A 14,810-nucleotide genomic window follows, 5' to 3' on the forward strand; every position below is an offset into this window, starting at 1 on the left:
ACCGGGGACTGAGTCCCCTTAGTCCCAACCTTAATTTCTCAAAAACTATTGAAAGGATTATCTCCAAATCACGCTTTCTGCCAAATTCGAAGTAATTGCATTTAGTTGTTTTGGCTGTAGTTGTGTCATATCTACCTATTGGAAAAATGCACAATGAAAACAGGTTTTGGGACTCCTGCTTTTTCTCGGTCCCAGGTTTTGACACTTCACCCCGAAACTTTCAAGGAAGAAACTGGGGGTCTCGCTCTCGCTCTCCCCCCTTTACACCCAGCCTTTCTAACCCATTGGTCAATTGTTGTATCATTTACATTTTTCTTTCTACTGGAGCATGGGGCAGTGGATCAGCCCATTTCAGCCATTGGTTAACCTTACTGAGAGGCACCACATTTTGCTTTTTCACAAGGAGCACCTGTGTACAAAGTAGTCCTTAGTTGTTGCAATGTGGGATTACTATGGCATTTGCCATTGTTTTTTTGAGACCAAAAACACATTTGTTTTTAGAAGTTTCCTTTTAAATCGGAGCAGACCCAGCAGCTTGCCTTATTCTCAGTCAGCAAGTAGTTTTTAAAACCAAAAGAATGACAACAGAACTCTGTGGCTGCAACACTACTCCTGAAACAGCAATGTCGTCAGTGGTGTCCTAAAAGGCAGAAGTTCCACATTACCTCTTATTGTGTCCAGAGCATGTGCTTGGGGAAGCCTTCTCATCAGCCTTTTTTTCTTCACGCTGTTCAGTGGTATAAAAAACTTGTTATTGAAGAATCTTAAGAGTCCTACCTGCATTGTAAGGCACAAATTGTTGGTGCATTGCCATGACCAGAACCAAGGTTTTAAATTTGTCATCAGTAGCAATTGGCAGCTATTGTAATTTGTTTATTAGAACATACCCCCGCCACAGAAGGGGTAATAGTGTATTTCTCCCCCCTTCGGGCAGATTGGAGGCTTGTCCCAATTGAGGAGGTAAAATAAAGTGGACCGAGTGTTGTACTCTGGCACTGTCCACACCCACCCCGAAATAGAACAAACCAGAGTGCGACACCCACAACGGTTTCTTTTGGCCCAAATGCAAAATGCTTGATGTCAGATGGACTTTCTTCTCTCCCGGGGGGACATATTTGGGTGAAACCTCACCAATTAGTATAAACCTCCAACCTGCCCCCCACCCCCTTTGTGGCAGAAAGACACCTATCCCTGCTGGGATGAGGTATAGCTCGATTCCAGGGTAGACCGCCCCTCCCTTTGTTTTGGATCCTTTTTTAAATCCCTGGTGTTGTGTGGGCTTTGTGCCTCTTCCCAAAATCTTTGCTTAAATGCAGTCCCTGGTGTATAGTGGGCTTTCCACCCTCCTGTGGAGGGGCAAATTGGGGGTAATTGACCCTATACACCCCCCTGGGTGGGCGTTTGTACCATTTGAGGGTGAGGGCATAGCCATGCTCAGGATGGGCAGCTCTCACCCGTGTACATTGTTTTTGCGAAAATGTCCGTCGTCTAGTAGGCAGATTGGGGATAATTGCCCCCAATCTCCCCCAGAGGGCGCTGCTCTGGCGAGACATTTAGTAAGTGGACTTTTAAAAGTCCGACCACGCGCTTTTGCTGGCCTCAAGCTTGCGGTTACGCGCGCGATTATGAGCACAGCCTCCATCTGGCTTTCTGTCATGGCTCATTAAGCCATGCAACCCTTACAGCGCGCCAATCACTTTTATTTCCATGCTCCTCCACCCCCTGCTCTCTGCTCTCACTACCCCCTCCCCCTCGTCAGTCACAGGGCGGGCTACAGCTTGTGTTAATTCCCTCCCCCTCCCCCACCACACTTCCCTCTCACACACTGCGCCTGCACTTTGCCCTTCCCCCTCCCCCACCACAGAGCGCGTCTTGTATGTTGGTCTCTTCGACTCCATTCTGCTGGCCTCCATGTGCGTCCTTCCTCCCTCTCACGAAACCTCCTTTACCCCTCATTCTTTTATCTCGTTAAAGTTACGGAGTGTAAATTAAACCTGGAATGGAAAGAAGATAAGCGTAAGGATGACGCTGACCACCACCACAACATTTATCATCCATTTTGCAGAACTCTTTCATCTGATGGGCTGTGACGTTCTCTTCCAGAAGAGAAGTATTTTGGTTTGATGCACTGTTTCTGCATTGCTCATGCGAGGCCGTTTACAAAGTGCACCCCCTTATTTCACGTGCTGCTTCGTTATCCGGGGGCTCCTATGTGATTACAGGGGATGGATTCAGACTGTCATCGTCTTGCGCAGCATCAGCCGTGTTTTCACTTGCAAAAGGCAAAGTGAAAACCGTCATTTATTACGGGACGAGCAATCCAAGATGTTTTGCTTGGACGCAGGACCTGCATCCGGTTGCAGGGCAATCCTGGCTGCTGTGCTTTCATTGGCTACTTGAGTTTTACCCTCATTTTCATTCTCTTAATCTGGGCTTAAAAACAATATACGAACACTTTGATTTTTTTTTAAAGAGCGGTCGCGTGTACCCTCTAATGTACTGCAAATTCTGCAAAACAGAATCTTTGCTTTATAGACACAATCATTTTTCATCTGCTAAATTGTTGTCAGAGCTGACATTAAGCTGTGACTAGTTCAGTCGCACGCCTACACCACATTATCACTCAGGGCCAACACTGCATCACTCAACAACACTACAGGCTCACTCGACACCACCACAGGCTCACTCGACACCACCACAGGCTCACTCGACACCACCACAGGCTCACTCGACACCACCACAGGCTCACTCGACACCACCACAGGCTCACTCGACACCACCACAGGCTCACTCGACACCACCACAGGCTCACTCGACACCACCACAGCATCACTCGACACCACCACAGCATCACTCAGGGACCCAACCATATCACTCAGTGCCACCACAGCATCAGTCGGCACCACCACAGCATCAGTCGGCATCACCACAGCATCAGTCGGTACCACCACAGCATCAGTCGGTACCACCACAGCATCAGTCGGTACCACCACAGCATCAGTCGGTACCACCACAGCATCAGTCGGTACCACCACAGCATCAGTCGGTACCACCACAGCATCAGTCGGTACCACCACAGCATCAGTCGGCACCACCACACCATCAGTCGGCACCACCGCACCATCGCTCGGCACCACCGCAGCATCGCTCGGCACCACCAACGCATTGCTCGGCACCACCACAGCATCGCTCGGCACCCCCACAGCATCGCTCGGCACCACCACAGCATCGCTCGGCACCACCACAGCATCGCTCGGCACCCCCACAGCATCGCTCGGCACCCCCACAGCATCGCTCGGCACCCCCACAGCATCACTCACTCGGCACCACCACAGCATCACTCACTCGGCACCACCACAGCATCACTCACTCGGCACCACCACAGCATCACTCACTCGGCACCACCACAGCATCACTCACTCGGCACCACCACAGCATCACTCACTCGGCACCACCACAGCATCACTCACTCGGCACCACCACAGCATCACTCACTCGGCACCACCACAGCATCACTCACTCGGCACCACCACAGCATCACTCACACGGCACTACCACAGCATCACTCACACGGCACCACCACAGCATCACTCACACGGCACCACCACAGCATCACTCACACGGCACCACCACAGCATCACTCACTCGGCACCACCACAGCATCACTCACTCGGCACCACCACAGCATCACTCACTCGGCACCACCACAGCATCACTCACTCGGCACCACCACAGCATCACTCACTCGGCACCACCACAGCATCACTCACTCGGCACCACCACAGCATCACTCACTCGGCACCACCACAGCATCACTCACTCGGCACCACCACAGCATCACTCACTCGGCACCACCACAGCATCACTCACTCGGCACCACCACAGCATCACTCACTCGGCACCACCACAACATCACTCTGCGGCGCCTCAGCATCAATCAGCATCACCACAGGATCACACAGGGCCAACAGAGCATCACTCAATGCGGCCACAGCATATCTCAGGGCCAGCACACCATCACTCAACTACACCACAGCATCACTCAGTGCTTCTTGCATGTTTGAATTACAATTTCTCAGCATGCAGCACATCAGCCACACTTCTGTACTGCACAGCTTACAAACTTTGGCAAAGTCAATAGCTCTACCTAAACACTTATAAGGCCCCCCAATGCATAGCCGATAGGTCTCGCCTTTAGGACATTATAAGTGTTTTGTTATCCATCACAATATCCTTAATTAAATACCATCAAGTGTTTAATAGCTAAACACTTATAAGGTTCTAAAAGTGAGACCTGTTGGCTATGCCAATGCTTGTTTGAGGGAGGGGCATGGCCATGCTCATGGTGGGCAGCTCCTACATTAACAACAACAAAATTCCCTAGTGTCTAGCGGGTGGGGTGGGGGGGGGGGAAATTGGTGGTATACACCCACATCAGCCCCCCACCCTCCCTCAGGAGGGCACAAAGACTGTTGCTGCTTTTTGGTGAGGGTGGGGGCATGATCATGACCATAGCGGGCAGACACCCATCCCTGTACATTTTCAATTTTTTCCTAAACTTTCCCTGAGGTTCTAGTGGGCTTTCTGCCCCCCTGCCTCCCTCGGGGGAGTGCGGTTTGGGGTAATCAACCCCATCGGCCCACCCAAGCGAGGGGTGGGGGGGGCCCAGAAAGACTGATGCGGCAGTTGTTTGGGTGTGGGAATGGCCATACCGGGGGAAGATTTGGGGGTAATTTCCGCCATTCGCCCCCAGGAGGGGCAAAAAGCATGACATTTTTGGGGTAGTGGGGGAGCACAAGCCTTTGTCTAGTGGGTGGATCCCTGATTGGGAATAGCTCTCCTGTGGCGATCCCCAAGCACTGATCCACTAGGCAGAGATATCATTGGAAAGGGGAAATTCTCCCCTTTACAACAATACCTCTCCCGAAACAATCAATGGCCGGGGGGGATAAGATATGCCACTTAGCACTGATGCAGAGACAGTAAAACAAGCCCATTGGCTTGTTTTATTTAGTTATTTAGTTATTTACAAAGTTTTATATAGTACTGGCTAGACCTGGGGGTATCGGAGCGCTTTACATAAGGATCATAAGGATCAGCAAGTTACATAATTATATAGCCTAGTATTGACATAGGAAAAAAAACATGAGATTACACAATAATATGAGTTATTAGCTCGTACACACGTCTTCAGGGGAGTGAAAGTTAGAGGGGAATGGTAAACAGGGGTAATGAATGCTTTCCTGTAATTACATCAGCGCTCCCTGCATGCTGATAGTCATTGCAGCAAATAAAAAAAACACACTCAAGCTGTTAGAAATCTCTTTCCGAGCAGCCGGAGTTTAAAATATAATAACCCAATAAAGGAATCCCTCTGGTCGAGGGGCCTTTCTTTACATGCCTCCCCATTGTTGGCCAGTGGCTGACGGACACACTGGGGAGGCACTGGGGAGGTAATGGGACACCCCCACTGAAAGGGTTAAGAAGCTGCTCTTACAAGCGCCAAAAATAAAAATAACTTGAAGGTTTTTGGATGATCTTGAAATTGTCAGTCAGCTTTCAAATAATTAATTGGCTTTCTAGTGAATGTGACTTGCATGTAAAAATCAATATCTTCATTATAAGTAGCTATTGCTTTAGCTTACTGTCTGCTATGGCACACAACAAACCACCATTTGTTTACATCTGTCATTGCACACACCTACGTTTCTAGTTCTGATAGGATGGTTACTTGCTAATGAAAACGTAACCCGTGCAGGCATAGCCAAGGGTAGAAATTCGTTGCCTCAAACAATACTGTCGTACCTTTCTTGCTCTCCGATTGCTAACAAACGGTTTGGTTGTTTGTTTCCATGGGATTGAATATCTCAAACTGGTAGTTGTGGTGTGCGCATTGGCAGGAAAATCTCTGCTGGTAGGTAGAGCTAATGTTACAATAGATTCAGGGTGCATCTTCATAACACTCCTTCAAGGGCGCTCTATTTTGCTTTAAACAGCCTGTTAGATAGGCGTTGCCTCATATTTCAAAATGACAAGTTAAATATTTGAATGAATGATAATTAAAAAGAAACATGCAATTCAACATCCATTTCTTTTCTTTACAGGGGGATGGCCATGAACATTTTGGTATTGGTTGCAAATTAGATACGTCGGACACAATGGTGCAACCAAAGTTGGACGAGATTAAGGACCAAATTAAACGGGAAATAAGGAAAGAGCTTAAAATCAAAGAAGGAGCTGAAAATCTAAGGAAGGTCACGACAGATAAAAAGAACTTGGCTTATGTGGACAATATTTTGAAAAAATCGAACAAAAAGTTGGAAGAATTGCATCATAAATTACAGGAATTAAATGCACATATTCTTGTCGATGATCCAGATGATGTGCCAGGTACGGTACCCAATTTGTCACACTTCAAACGAGAGCACATAGTAGTAAATGCACAGAATGTATTAAACTCCGTCTTGGGAGAAAGCTTTTTTGTTCTGAAAAACATCTTGAGCCAGATTAGGCATCCTGGTGTGAAAAAGTGTGATCCACGCTTTCTGATTCTGGAGAGTTTTCTTTGCAGGTTCTCAACAGGCGAAGTTTGAGAGTTAGGGAAGATAGTCCCAAGACCTACTTTCCAAATGTTATATCTTAAAGGAATGGATTAGAAAAGGCTAGAGAAGAACTCACTGGACTGATCAATATCAAGCTTGGCACGATGGCAGAGGCCACTATTGTCTATTTATTATTGTCCTTTAACTGACGTGTCAAAAGTGAAAAAGGGAGCTAGAAATATGTAAAGATATATGGGTGCAAATATTCTTAGTCTATTGATATCTGTGCACTTTTGATTTGAAATTACATCACTTTATTTTATCCTGCCCATTAAGAGGACTTGGGCTTTTAAAAAAATGCCCTAACAGAAAATAAAGATGTAGGAAAAAGGTTATTTTAGAAATTTGAGGCGGATACTCACATCAAGATGGTGAAGATTTACAATAAGTAGTGGTCAGAACATGTACAAAACAGTATCTCGGCAGATGGTACATTTAGGTGATAATTACATTTAAGTAGGCAGTAACTCCCTGCTTCTAGTCAAAGAAGGGGATTTTACTACTGTACTGCTTGATTTGGATATTCTAAAACAAGAACGTGGGTATTCTGTCAAGATTTGTGTTCTTCTGGAGAATGGTATAGGCTAGCCCTGAGATACAAAAGAAGTGCATTTCAGTGATTAAGTGGGAGCATTGGAATGTGTAAATGCAAGATTGCTCAATGAATAATATTAACTACTTCTGTTAATGCACACCATATTTTAGATCATCTTAATTTGTGGTGTGGTAAGTTTTAATCCTTTAGGGCATGCTGCAGTGTTGCAGACTTGGTCAAACAGAGGTTTAGTAACTGAGAAGTTGGAATCGAAAGGATTAATAGCATTCCTTGCGTGTTTTGTATTTAGTATTGTGTGAAATTCAAAGTGGGCTCTATCTACCGACAGCCAGCCTGACTGTCTACAGTGAAGGGAGGCGTTCTGCTAAAAGGAGAGAGAAAATCTTTGACAAAGTTGAAACAATTAGTCTAATTGTCAAAAAGTTTAAGTAGTAGTGTTCCAGTAGTCCAATGTGCGCATGGCTAGGGATTGATATACTTTTCAGAATTAAAAGGCCGTGTGTGTCTGTGTGTGTGTCTGTCTTTAGTAGCTAATGTATGGCTGCTGTAACTATGGTGTTTAAAGCAGTGCAGGTGCCTGTGTGAGTCACCCAGCACTCCAATATTTCTGGTATTAGGGGTCGTTGAGAGGATAATGTCGAAATTACCTTAGCATAGTTGATAGAGAGGGGTTGTAGGTCACAATATGTAATTGATTTTGGTGTTGGGGCAGTTGAATGTGAGAGAATGTAATGGCATTGTGTGCATGATGGCTGTAATGCATTGGGACACATGAGCGAGATAATGCTGTGACAGACAAGTGAAGGAAAATAAAGATTTGGGTATGGTATGAAAAGCCAAAGCTTGAAAATAAATCCCTCTGTGAGGTGGGGTAGGAACCAAAAAGAATAAAGGTTCTAAAGTGATCTATGGGGAACTGCTATTAGGGTTGGACGAGGGATATGAGCAATCTGTTAGCAGAAAAGGAGCAGCTTAAGTAGGACAAGATTCATCCATTTATGGCTGTGCTAGCAATTCCAGTAGACGCAATGGAATTTATCAGAAGTGCTCATCTGTATCAAAAGTAGCAGACAGGTCATTTAGAGTTAATATTGAGGATTGGCAATTGCTTTGCATTGAGCTGAAGATATTGGGTGAATGTAATAGAACAGTCTGAGCACTCGAAAGCTAGACCGTAAACGATCCAAGACCTAAATTGCTGTGAACAACTGATAGTTTTGCTTTGGTGCTCTGAGAATATTGCAGATCTAGTTGTAATAAATTTTTCCATCAGGCAACCTAGGCTCACAACACCTCTCTGGAGAGCTCAGGTGATTCACCCGTCGTTCAAAGAAAATATTTGTCACTGGGAAAATGGCTGTATTTCATCACAAAGTCTGCAAACTTGACTTCTGCTCTGTGGGCAATATGCAGACCCATAAGAAGGTTTCTGATGAGCAAGAAATCAGAAAAACCCTGGTAAAGACCATGCTGCTCTGGTGCAAGGATACTTACTAGGCACTTGATGTGGCCGAACGCTATGCCCAATTTACACTTGTGGTTTTGAAAACCGGCACAGCATGTACCACGTTTTTTGTCTAGTACTTGCTAGGAATGCCCACATCTCTAACCCACGAGATGGGGTAGCAGCCTGGGCATGTCTGAATAGTAGTGGGCTAGGTTAGGCCTTTGGCAGGCTGTACCCAGTTAGCAAAAGTTAAAGTTGTAGTGGGTAGCTGACACTGAAGAAACGTGTGAGTGACTGATGGAAATGCTGCGTTGCTTCAGAGAGCAGTAGCAAGTTCAGGGCAAGGATAAAGATCACAGCTTTAATCTCAAACCAAACCCTGCTATCTCTGGCACGGAGACTGGACAAAAAGCAAGCCCTACAACCATGGAGTCCGCTAGACATGCCAAAGACTTTGCTCTGCCACAGGCATTTCCCTGGAATTTCTGCTGGCCAATTGGACTGTGCACATGGTGGTGTTGCCAGTAACCAGAATGAAAGTTAGGCCAGTACCACGGGTCCACTTGTGAAATGCTCGGACAAGTCAAATGGAAGAGCGCTCTATTTAAACACACAAAAGCCAAACAGAAATCTTTATTAACTGTACTTAAAGTCGTTGAATGTAAAATTGTCGCAAAGTATCTGAGAATTCTGCTTCTTGTTGGGTAGAGAAGGTTGTGGGAGAGGAGGGCAGGCTGGGTGAATGAGAATGAAATTACATTAATATTCCTATAACGCTAACCTGAACTCAACTTCTCATGCACTGCACTGAGTGCAGATTGGCTTATTTTCCTGCTGTCAGTATCAGTTAGTGTTTCTAGATACTGGTTCTGTGTTCGCCTATAGAAAATGTCTTTAATGATAATCTGTTCAAAATGTTACAGAAATAAAAATATACTCCTAAGCTTCCTCTTGGAATGTTGGGGCAGAGTGGTCAATTGAGAATCTAAAGCAGACCTTAAAAATCTGATCACATTGCTCACTGGTGGGGCATCAGAAAATGTGCCACCTCATGGCAGTTCATAGGGGTAATAGGAAATGCCAACAACATAAGCCAAAGATTAGGTAATTTATCCAAGCACGGTTGAACTTTTAAAGGTGGTTTTTGGTGGATATTGTACATATTGTTTTTATATCTTGGATGCTGCTATACCGGTTTTTTTAGCTAATAGGGAGTCAGGCATTTGTGATTGCTTCTTCAAATAGGCTTTCTGATTCTATGGAATTGGAGGCCATGTAGAGTCTCAATGCACCAAGCGCAGTATAGCAAAATGCTTCGAACCAAAAATCTCGAAGAAGCCGTTGCAAAAAGGGTCTGGGGCATGTAATTACATTTTTTTTAAAAAGGGAAAAGAAATTAAAGCACATTTGCACTTTCAGTGGTTGAGGGTCTTTGATGTGAATTGTATATATTTAATATTGCTTTTACATTTTTGATGCTGCTATTACATTTATTTAGAACACTTGGCTTGATAGCCAAAACAGGATTTTATGGCTTGAGTATGCTGGCGATGTATTGAAGCTTTTTTGATTTTTAGTAAAAGGAATGAAAAATTTCCTAGCTATCGTAACAGAAAGTTTCAATATTATTAAGGACTCGGAGGCGAGGTTTAAGCTTTATTTTCCTTTACTTTAAAATGGCTGCTGTCATTAAAGTCACCAAATCAAACAACTAGTCCCATGAAACATCTAGAATAGCACAAGAAAACGATAGTGTCCATGGATAGAATGTCCCTTGCTCTTTGCACCAATCACAGGGCCCGAGGTGATGGTAGTCCTCTTTTACTGCCCAATCTCCCTCTATCGTCGCAGTAGGCCAGCCAGTCCAGAGGCTTCACGAATTTTGTTTACCAGAATCGCCTGAAATGCAAAACAGAATATAACCAACAGTCGTGGCTAAGGTTTAGCCTGCAAAGAAAAACCGCACAGCAAAATGTATAGTAACATCAGGTGATATCATAACCATCAAAACATGCTAATAACATCAGTGTGTGGGCAGGAAGGAATCAAAGAGACTTTGTACCCTGGGTGGGATAATCCTCGCCTCAGAGTCCTTAATAGAATTGAAACTTTCCTTTACGTAGCTAGGACATTTTTCATTCTATGTCAGGACTGGTGGCGAGGATTATGCTAGTTTAAAGCTTGCTCACCACCTAGTGAGCCATGTGAGCCATGTCCATAACTGGCTTAAAATAAAACTGCTTAAAAGTAGAGTCTGAAGACCAATCCGCTGCATTCAGAATGTCTTCCAGATGAGCTCCCAGGGTAAATGCCTTAGAGGCTATCGCTCCTCTGGCCGAATGAGCGGCGAAGACTTGAAGGTTCATTCCTGTCTCTTGCATGACCCACCTTACCCATCGGGCAATGGTGGGGTAAGAAACCGCCTTATGAGGTTTTTTAAGCGCAATGAGCAATTGCTTCTCCCCCCCGAGGACGGAACTCCTCTGACATTTCCTCATATGCTTTAAGGCAAGCAACCACACATAGCTTCGGAGAGTCAGGGAACGCCGGATAAGAAATGGATCTTGTTCCAGACTGTTTGCCTGCGAATTATAAGAGTTACCCCCGTGGGGGAAAACAATTCTACTGGTAATATAAAGGGCTCTGACATCCGAAACCCTTCTGCATGAGATAAGGCAGAGAAGCATTGCCAACTTCGCTGATAGTTCTTTCCTAGAGAGGAACCTATTCGGCTGCCAAGACAGAAACAGATTTAACACCTGGTTAACATCCCAAAGCTGCGAATAACGAGGTTCAGGCGGAAGCGAGAGATGGATGCCTCGAAGGAGTCAACAGACCAAGGGATGTTCGCCCACCGGGGACCCGTCAACCATGGTATGACCCGCCTGGGACACCCTGCAAGCCTTCGGCGCCATCTCAGGACTCAAAGTCAACTGGGAGAAGTCGACTGTCTACCCGCTCACCTCCCATCTAGCCCCGCATGCGGTGACGCTAGGCCCCAAAGCACTACATTGGAATGGAGCGGCCCCCCGATACCTGGGGGTGCACCTGTACCAATCCCCGGTGGACTTGTATGACGGCAATCACCGCAAGGCGCTAGCTGGACTACGATCGGCGGCGGCCTTCTGGGAAACATTACCCCTAGCTCCCATCGGCCGGGTAGCACTGGCAAAGATGATAATGGTGCCCAGGCTACTCTATCACTTCGCCGACTTGCCGGTGATCCCACCTAAATCCTTTTTACAGGAGCTAGATATCCTGCTGACCGCGCTCATATGGGGGGCCGGCCGGCACAAGGTAGCGCTTAGTAAATTGCAGCTGCCTTCCTTGGAGGGCGGCCTAGGGGCCCCATCCTTCGAATCGTACTTTCTAGCAGCACAATTGCAATGGCTGTCCCACTGGACAGTAGAGCGACACGTGACGGAGACCACTACAGCGGCGGGCGGGATACCTCTCCCGGTCATCAGGCGCCTACTCCTACCAGGCACCAAAGCATCCCGTACGCACCCACTCCAGGTGTCTATAGCACGTAAGTGCATGATGCGCGTCCATCGGCTCTCCAAAGACGCACCGCTCTACTCCCTGCTATTGCCACTAGTGGGTCTCCCCCGCGGGGAACAACACTTCACCACCAGGAGCCTACAAACCTGGTCCGACCACGGCGTGACTGAAGTGGCAGAGTTGATTCAGGACGGACAACTACGCACATACGACCAAATGATGGAATGGTACAACCTCCCACGTGGCCAATTCCTCACGCACATGCAGTTCCTAAAGCACACGCGACCGTTCTGGGATTTGGGCGACGGGGAACCACCCACGCATCCAGTGCTACACACGATACTCCGAATGGGCCCCAGCAGACACCTCATAACATGGCACTACAAAGCCATCAGGGAACTAACGAACGTCTCCCTAGACGCCTTACGGCAGACCTGGGAGACCGACACGGGTAGAGAATTCCACGACGTGGAATGGAAGCGCGCCCTGGAACACACAAAAAAAGTGTCCAGAAACGCGAGATTTAAGAACATACAATTTAACATCCTCCATCGAGCCTATCTCACGCCAGACAGGCTCCAACGCTACTACCCCGACACCCAATTTCTATGCCCGCGATGTGGCCTGCCGGCAGCACCTTTCAAACACATATTCTGGGATTGCCCCACCCTGGGCCAATACTGGACCAGAATACACCAGACTCTTCGCACGTTAGTCAACCTACCACAAATAGACTCCTGGGAGGTCAGCGCACTGGGGATCTACAACAGAAAGAAGTCTGAGAAGCTACAATGGAGGTTTGCCTCCTTTGCTCTTCTGTTTGGCAAATAGAGCAATCGCCATGCACTGGAGGGCCCCCTCGGGCCACCCGGAAACAGCCTGGATAGGAGCAGTATGTAAATGGGGGGCGGTGGAGGAGGAGCTCATACGCGAAGAGGAGGTAAAGGGGGCGCGGAAGACCCCCATCTCTCTAGAATGGGCCCAGCTGCTCTTCCAATTTAAACACGAACCAACCCCGGAAGTTGTACCTGACCCGTCTCCCCCTCACACCCAGACCTCCCCGAGGCACCCCTCGCAGATGCCGGACCCTTGAGCCCCCCACCTGGGGGGAGAGAGTTTGCAGCCACATACCTCCCCCATGTCTGGCTCGGTCCGCCCTCATTGGCTGACACCCCCTCCCCTAGGTCCGCCCCCCCCCCCCCGCGCGCTGCGCTAGCTGACCCGGACCCCTGAATCCCACACATCCAACGCTACACGATATACTAGGAGACGATTTCCCCGCATCTCGACGACCTTCCCATAGTTTTCAACCGGCAGTTCTGAGACCGGTACAAGTTTTCTTTTTCCTTTTCTCTTCTCTTCACCAGATATGCTAATTGGCCATGAGATGATAGGCCAAAGACAACACACAGGGGAACGACACCCACCCACGCTTCTACTGATACACATCTGAGCGAACACGAACTCGAGGGCCCTTGTATTCTTCACCCAAACTTTCCCCCTCCGTGCTCATGGTCCCATTGGGTATGCCTAAATCAACCGCGGTTACAATCACCTGACACGTGACGATTACTGTATGCACATATATGTTTGGTTCTGATATCCTTAGATTGTGTACAAATGTAAATACGTGTACTGATCTTGTGCCTTACCCCCCCCCCCCCCTCCCCCCCCCCCCCCGGGGGTTGTGTTAGGAGAAAATTCAATAAAAAGATTTAAACAAAAAAAAAACATGGTATGACCCGCCTAAATGGCAGAACGGAACGTGTTGATAGTCTTATAAGCCAAGCCCTCCTCCGCCAGAGAGGATAAAAAATTCAGAATAAAGGTCACATCCGTTGCCACAGGATTGAGAATGTCGCACACACCAATGATCCCACCTTCTCCAGATGGAGCGGTAGCGCTTGACGGTGCTGTGGGCCCAAGCCTTTGACATGATCTCTTCAGCTCCTGCCGAAAGGCATGGGACCGCCCAGTGTCCCCTGTAATCCTCCATGCCATGAGGGCAAGAGAGCCCTGCTCTATCAATGGGTGAGGGAATCCGTCCGGGTTGAGAAGAAGAGTCGGAAACTGGGGGTGTGGGATTGGAAAATCCCAAGAAAGTTTCAGAAGAACCGGAAACCACACTTGAGATCTCCATATTGGGGAAATGCATTCTGGCGTCGCACCTGAGCTGAAACCCTCATTAACATGGCAAACAGGGGAAAGGCATAGCCCTGCTTGTCCCGCCAATTCTAAGGAAATGCGTCCGTCTGCGCTGCCATGGGATCTGGTCTCCAACTGAAGAACCTGGGCAGCTGGTGATTCAAGCGAGAGGTAAAGAGGTCCACTGAAAACAGACCCCTGAGAGACTGGAGATCTGCAAAAAACCCTGGGTGCAATCTCTAAAGACTGCCGTTGTGGAGATGGCGAGACTGAAAGTCTGCTATCTGATTGTCCCGACCGACCCGGAAGGTATTCCGCTGTCACTGACACATGATGGTCCACACAATACTTCCAAAAGTTCGCTGCCATGTCCGAGAGAGCCCGCAAGCGCGTGCCCCCAAGATGGTTGATTTACCGGACGGCTGATATGTTGTCCATCTTGAGCAGAACACAAGATCGAACCGAGTCCTTGGTCCAACATTGGATCGCAAACGACGGGCTAATAGTTCCAGACAGTTGATATGCAACTGTTGTTCCAGAGGAGACCACACACCCCCTG

General features: G+C 47.5%; 1 protein-coding gene across 2 annotated transcripts in view; it reads left to right on the plus strand.

Moving 5' to 3' along the window:
* Positions 1-14,810, plus strand: part of PKN2 (protein kinase N2) — a 454,984-nt gene that overhangs the window by 131,465 nt on the left and 308,709 nt on the right. For both annotated transcript variants that reach the window (XM_078645957.1, XM_078645968.1), the window contains exon 2: positions 6,105-6,390. In XM_078645957.1, the coding sequence (XP_078502083.1) occupies positions 6,105-6,390 (286 nt within the window). The remainder of the gene's footprint in view (positions 1-6,104; positions 6,391-14,810) is intronic.

This window comes from Lissotriton helveticus, chromosome 1_1 (genome assembly GCF_964261635.1).
Source record: "Lissotriton helveticus chromosome 1_1, aLisHel1.1, whole genome shotgun sequence".
NCBI classification, from domain to species: domain Eukaryota; kingdom Metazoa; phylum Chordata; class Amphibia; order Caudata; family Salamandridae; genus Lissotriton; species Lissotriton helveticus.